The sequence below is a fragment of the Grammomys surdaster genome, unplaced genomic scaffold (assembly GCF_004785775.1).
Source record: "Grammomys surdaster isolate TR1022 unplaced genomic scaffold, NIH_TR_1.0 198, whole genome shotgun sequence".
NCBI classification, from domain to species: Eukaryota; Metazoa; Chordata; class Mammalia; order Rodentia; family Muridae; genus Grammomys; species Grammomys surdaster.
The window spans coordinates 7,379,826-7,386,726 of NW_021604643.1; the positions used below are offsets into that span (position 1 = coordinate 7,379,826).

At 39.3% G+C, this 6,901-nt stretch overlaps 1 protein-coding gene across 1 annotated transcript; it reads right to left on the reverse strand.

Annotated features, from left to right (window-relative positions):
* Positions 1-5,755: 5,755 nt before the first annotated feature.
* Positions 5,756-6,696, reverse strand: LOC114623516 (olfactory receptor 1444-like). Its single transcript, XM_028770190.1, is given in 2 exon segments — positions 5,756-6,636; positions 6,639-6,696. Coding segments are annotated over 2 exon segments (936 nt in total). The 5' UTR covers positions 6,694-6,696.
* Positions 6,697-6,901: the final 205 nt, after the last annotated feature.

The window sequence follows — 6,901 nt, forward strand, 5'->3', positions numbered from 1 at the left end:
ATGAGAGCCATCAGCCAGGTGGTATACACCAGCTGATTTCAGGCCCCCAACACATATACAGCAGAGGACTGCTGGGTCTGGACTCAGTCAGAGAAGATGCACTTAACCGTCAAGAGACTTGAGGCCCCAGGGAGTGGGGATTTCTGGTGGAGTTGGGGTGGAGACACCATCTTAGAGAGGAGGTCAGAGGAGGGAGGAGATGTGGGATGTGAAACAATCAGAGGGTGTACCAGAGGGGAATAAAGTCTGAACTATAAAACATTAAGGAATAATTTTTTAGAAAGTTTTAAGAGCAGATTGGGTGGGTCTAAAGAGTCTGTGACTGGAATTCTATTTCAGGTTATTAGAAACTTCTCAGGCTTTTGTTTTCCATTTTCTACACAGAGTTCACATACAAAAGGAACATTTTAAAGTATGTACTTATTTATTTTATATGTGTATGTGACTGGATATAGCATGTAAACAATGTTCATGCAAGTCCTTTGTGGACAAAAAGAGGATATCAGATGTCATGGAATTGGGGTTACAGGTGATTGTAAGCTGTCTGATGTGGGGACTGGGAACCAAACCTTGGTCTTCTGCAGAACCCCAAGTTGCTTTTAACTGCTAACCTATCTCTCTTGACCCTGGAAATCTCAATTCTATGTAACTCAACCATAACTGCTTAGAGTAAAAAGTTAATGTGGCCTGGGAAAAGCCACACTTTTCTGACTCTACTGGGGTATAAAACCATAAAGAAGTTACTTAAAATTCAAACTATGACATAATATAACAGTTTTAGCATTTATATTTTAAACTTTAATATAATAAATAATGAATTATTTTCCTGAAGTATGTTCTACATTCTTCTTGGGAAGTTTCAAGTGAGAAGTCTCTCTTGATCCTTCTGGGCACCAATTTGTGTGTGATGGAACTTCCTCATAGAATTCCTTAGATTTTCCCCAGTGGAACCAAGTAGGTATTGTCAAATGAGCATCCAGCCTATGTTTGACAGAATTCCCACTTGCAAGTGCAATGTTTCCCCTACAGTAATACAAACTTTGTTTACTGATGTCTTGCTGGAAATATGATGTCTTCTTCTGAGTAGCTTCTATAAACAAATACCTACATAATACCATCTTGAAGCATGTCTGCCATGGGTATTTGAGATTTAGGGCAGAAAATTAAACAAAATTAAAAGTTAAAGGCCTGGGCTTGAATAGGGTGGAGAGAGTACAAATGCTAGAAAACCAAAGTTGGATGTACAAACACAGTTTGCCTAGTAAGTACAAACACAGAATGCCTAGTAAGTATCAAGATCTCTGAGCTGTACTAAAAACACTCTCAGTATGATAGACATGCACACACTTGATTCCATGTTATTCTTAAAATTTATCCTGCACGTTGAATGTAGAGATTCATTGCTGTTCCTGTGGGAATCCTAACAGAGAGAACAGGGGCTGTCCCTGACTCTTTTGCTTACTTATGGGACCCTTTTTCTCCTACTGCTTGCCTTATCCAGCCTAGATGTGATGGTATGTGCCTGGTCTTACTGTCTGTTATGTCATGTTTGTTTGAAAGCCCTGGGAGACCTGTTCTTTTCTGAGGAGAAGTAGAGAGATGTAGAGTTTGTATGACATCATTGAGATCATATAGTTAATAAAAATAAGGATTTTGGATGGCATGGACAGGCATAGTACTCCCAAGATGACTCCTCCCCTAGTGCTACCTAGAAGACGCCCAGAAGCCCCAGGAACTACTAAAAAAGCAAGTAAGTGGTGGAAAGATGTAAGAGAAAATGAAGCTGAATTGTGTGTGTGTACAATGAAGACAGGTAGAACTGAAGACCTGTGGGTAGTGACGAAGAGCCTGATCTGAGTACCCTGAGATGCCACCTGAAGGAATAGTGAAGTCCTGACCCATGCTGCAGCCAAGAGTAATGTCTGGGTCTGTGTGATCCTGTTGCAGCAGTGGTCTGTGTTGATGTCCACGGTCCATGTTACTACCAAAGGTCATGTAGACATCCCTGTTCTGGACTGCCTCCTGAAGACATTCTGATGTCTGAGGGCTGAGTAGAGCTTTTCCAGCCCCTCACTGGATGAAGCACTTGGGAGAACAGGCCCTGCACATTATATGAGCAGCACAGTAGAGCTAGCCAACTTCTGCTGGCCTCAAGGACATAAGGGAAGTTGAGCTGTGAAGCTGTCCAACTCAATTACCACCCAGGCCCAGATCCAGGACTTTCAGTTGGTTTACCCCAACATCTACCCCATCTTAGACTGATGGAACATGTGAATGGACAGATCCTCCAGAATTAAAGCTGCAAGATCTCCTTGACACAGAGCCACAATAAAATATCAGAAAGGAGCCCCAGTGAAGATCCAGTATTAATATGACAACAGAAGCCAGAGGCCTTGACCACAGAAATGAACATTTGCAAGAAAAGCTGTTTGAGTAAAAGGGTATACTGTGGGACACACCATGACACACCACAGCTTTCATGATATGTCTATCAGTCTGTCTCTCTGTCTGTCTGTTTGCTTTCTTTGAGGTGAGATTGCAAGGTTAGAGGGTGGATATGAAGGGACAGTAAGATGAGTGGGATTTAGGGGTACATGTGAAATTCACAAAGAGTGAAGAAAAGGTTAATAACATAAAATAAAGTCCGAAGATGAGTTGGAAAGGTACTTACATTTCAAGCTGTTTCTAGTCCCTCTGCCTGTATTTAGTCATTCAAGACAAGATTATGTGTATCATAAAGAGTTATCTGAGGAAGTAGACCTTTAAACAAAAAGAATAAGTATTTCTACCCAGCTCCTGACAATAGAACTAGGATTCTTGTAAACACTTAAATACAAACTCCATTTGTTTGAGGTGAGTTTGACAGAAAACAGCAGGATAGAGGCTTTTTGACCTTTAAGTATGGAAAGACTCACACTTTTCTGCCTTTACATGGGGGTTAGAGCCGTAAATAAATACACATAGAAACTCAATCTACGATGTTCTATAATGGTTGTAGAATTTACATCTTGAACTTAAAAATTCAGAGCTCTAAATGTCATAGGGATGAGGAAAAGTCTTGATATAAGTATGAATAGAAAGAGCTTAAGAGGACAAGAAGAAGAAGGGAGAATAAGAAAGGAAAGTGGAAACAGAGGGCAGAAAGAGGATGTAAAGTCAAGACTGGAATGCATTAAATGCTTGAACAGTTTCCTGCCAGACTCATCTCCAAATCCATCATTCTTCAGTTCCATAGGCCACTGAGAAGGAACCTATTGTGCAATGGATCCTGAGCATTAAAGGTTGTTTGTCCCTGTGAAAGGTGGATGTGCCTCCTTGCTGAAGGACAGAAATGCTAGAGGACAGACAAAGTCTCTGTGAGTTCTCCAGGCCTCCAATGCAGAAGCTCCTGATGTTTTCACATAGTAGTAGCCATGTAACAGGAAAATTTGTTTTCCTATATTTTGGTCTCCTAGTCAAAAACTCCTTTGCTTCTTTCTTCACAAGACCTGTGAAGTATCCTTCTCAGACAGGGACTTCCCTGTGTACACTCAGAAAACTAAATTTTGAACTCTACATAAGTTATTTCTTTGGTTTATATTTGAAGTAAGAATTAATATATTTCAGTTGAAGGCTTTTTAAAGGTTTTTTTTCATATTTTTCATTTGACATCATTGTATTTAATTGGTCTGTAGATTATTAATTTTTAATACACTGATGTTATAATGGCATCAGGTCTACTTTAAACTACTATTATTTTGTTCTTTACTTTTATCTTTTAATTTTTTTTTACATTTTTACATTATGTGAACATCATACAAGAGTGCTTTACCTCCATTACTGTCACAGTTTCCTCTCCCCCATTCAACTCCTCCCACATCCTTCCCTCCCAAATTCATGATGTCCTCTTCAACTATTGTTGTTACATATATATGTCTTGTTGATTGGTAGTGTCATTATGTTTATCTTGCTCACAGAGCTATATTGTTCAGAGTTCATGGGTACATTTCCCTGTCATGTCTAGGGCACACTGTCTAACAGCCCAAATTCTGAGCCTCTGGTTCTTGTTAAAGCAAAAGCTCTTTAGATTTTGAAATCCTGGATTATACAGTGAATTACATTAATTATATCTATAAACACCATCAAGCAGTTGGTATGTTAGGAGCAGAAGCTAATTACTACTTCCTTCTCCTACAGATGCACTTGCTTACATCGTTTAGTGCACGAAACAAGGTATGAAGATGGGGTTTGCACTGTGCGTCTTTGAGTTACTCTTATCTTAAAAAACATAAATTTCCAGGCAGAATTTTTTATTCTTACAGTATCTAATTGAAAAATACCAGAATGCAACAGGAATCCAGAGATGAGGGAGGTTAATGAAAAAATAAAAATAAAAGCATAGGTCTAGAATGCTATTACTTTTATTTATATTAAATTTACCAAAATTTATAGCTCTGAGAAATGCAATAAATTCAATTCAATCTCTTTTTCCTGGCCCTTGGAACAATTACCTGTTTTCTCAAAATCTTCTGCATATATTGGTAAAAATATTGGACAGAAACCAAAAGAACAGAATGCAGAGCATCCTCTCCAAAGAAAGTTGTGTATACTCAAGTTAGAATTTAAGCACTTTGTCTATTGTAACTGTTCCCTTATTCCATGTGTCTTATTACTTACTAACAAAGCTAACTCAGCACTTTAGTAAAAGCAGATGGAGAATACAGAGGCATGCAACTAGGAAGCAAAAATAGGAAAGTGAGAGGAGACAGAGAGCAGGAAATAAGATTTGATCCTAAATCATCTGACTCTTAGTCCAAACTCTATCACTCTCAGTAACATCATTCAAAACTATAAAGGATACATAGTTGGTATTATAAAGTTAAATACTAATCAAACAATGTTTAATAAATAGACAGAAATGCTAATTTCCCTGATTTGATCATTGTGTAGATTTAGTTTCGTGTCATATAATCCATAAATATGTACAATGAAAAGAATAATTAATAATAACAAATGGAACTTTAGTTTTCTAAACCATGGGCCAAAAAAAATTACAAAGCATAACACTGCATTCTAGCTGACTGAAAAATTAAAATGACATGGCTGAGAGATAACTTACTAGGTAAAGTGTTTTCCACATAAGCGTGAAGACATGAGTTCAGATTCCCAGTGCCCACATAAAAGATAGGCAAGGCAGTATATGCCTGTGACACCGGAACTGAGGAAATACAGATGGGCAGATGCTGAGCTTGCTAGCCTATTTGATGAGTTCTGTGTTTAATGAGAGATATTGCCTCAAAAAAAAGTTTGGAGAACAAGACACAAAGTTGGCCACTGGTCTCCACATGCATATGCACAGGCATATGCACACACACACACACACACACACACACACATGTGCACATACATGCTAAAACACACACTGAAATTACAAATAAATAAAATTGAACGTGTGATTCTTCTACTAAATTTAATAGTAAATTTTTCTTGCAGATAAAAACAAGGTAGTGGAAATTTGCCACATTTACCTTTGTGCTTTGATCTGCTTTAAACTACCTCATTAATACACTTCTGTATAAAAACTATAAATGTCCCAGATTATATCTGTTCAACATAAGTTCATCATCTTCCAGAAGGAAACATTTCCAAGTGTTGCTTTTTATCCCTTTTCCTACAAACTTAAATAACCACTATTCTTGGGGAAGGTGAAACTGAAATTCTTCAGACTTCAACAGTTGCAATTGCCCAGGAGGCAATCTATTCCTTACTGCCCCGTCTACTTCCTGCTCACACTAAAAGACTTAAGGTAAAACTTGTTGAGTATTTTCCAGAGGGCACTTTTCCTTAGGCTATAGATCAAGAGGTTCAACATGGGAATCACCACAGTGTAGAACACAGATGCTATTTTGTCTGTGTCCTTGGACTGACCAGAACTGGGCTGCAAGTATATGAAGATGATCGTGCCATAAAAAATGGACACAGCAGTGAGGTGGGAAGCACATGTGGAGAAGGCCTTCTTTCGTCCCTCAGAAGACTTCATGTTTTGAATAGCAATGAATATAAAGAGGTAAGAGATGATAATTACTAAGAGAGTGAAAAAGACATTGAATCCCACAGCAAAAATGACGACCAACTTACTGATGTGTGTGCTGGAGCAAGCAAGGGCCAGAAGTGCGGGTATGTCACAGAAAAAATGATTGATCTTATTAGAACCACAGAAAGAGAGTTTAAAGGTATCTGCGGTATGGATTGAGGCATTGAGGAAGCCACAGGTGTCAGAGCCAATGGTCAGGATGGTACACACACCCTTTGTCATGGTGGTGGTGTAATGAAGAGGTCGACACACTGCTGCATGGCGGTCATAAGCCATGGAGGCCAGAAGATAGCACTCAACAGTGGCAAACCCTCCAAAGAAGAAAAATTGAGCTGCACACCCATTATATGAGATGACCTTGTTCCCTGGCTGTAGTGTAGCCAGTGTCTTGGGAGCTACAGCTGAGGAGTATCCCAGATCGACAAAAGACAGGTTACTGAGGAAGAAGTACATGGGAGTGTGGAGGTGGGAATCTGAAAAGATGAGGACCATCAATCCTCCATTTCCAATCAGAGTGGAGAGGTAGATGAATAAAAATATCAGGAGGAGAGGAAGCTGAAGATCGGGTCATCTGTCAACCCCAGCAGGATGAATTCTGTCACTTCTGTGATGTTCTCCATTGAAGTCAGCTTGAATTTTGCCCAATGATTAGAGAATGAAGCTATAAAACAGAAAGCTATAAAAATATAAAATAAGACACACATATAAAATACACCATGTAAGATACATATGCTGCCCTCTGATTTTATTACAGTTGTTGGGCAGATCTCGCGCCCGGTCGGGCAGGGGGGCAGCCTGGGCGCCGGCTCAGGTCAGCGCCCATGCGCC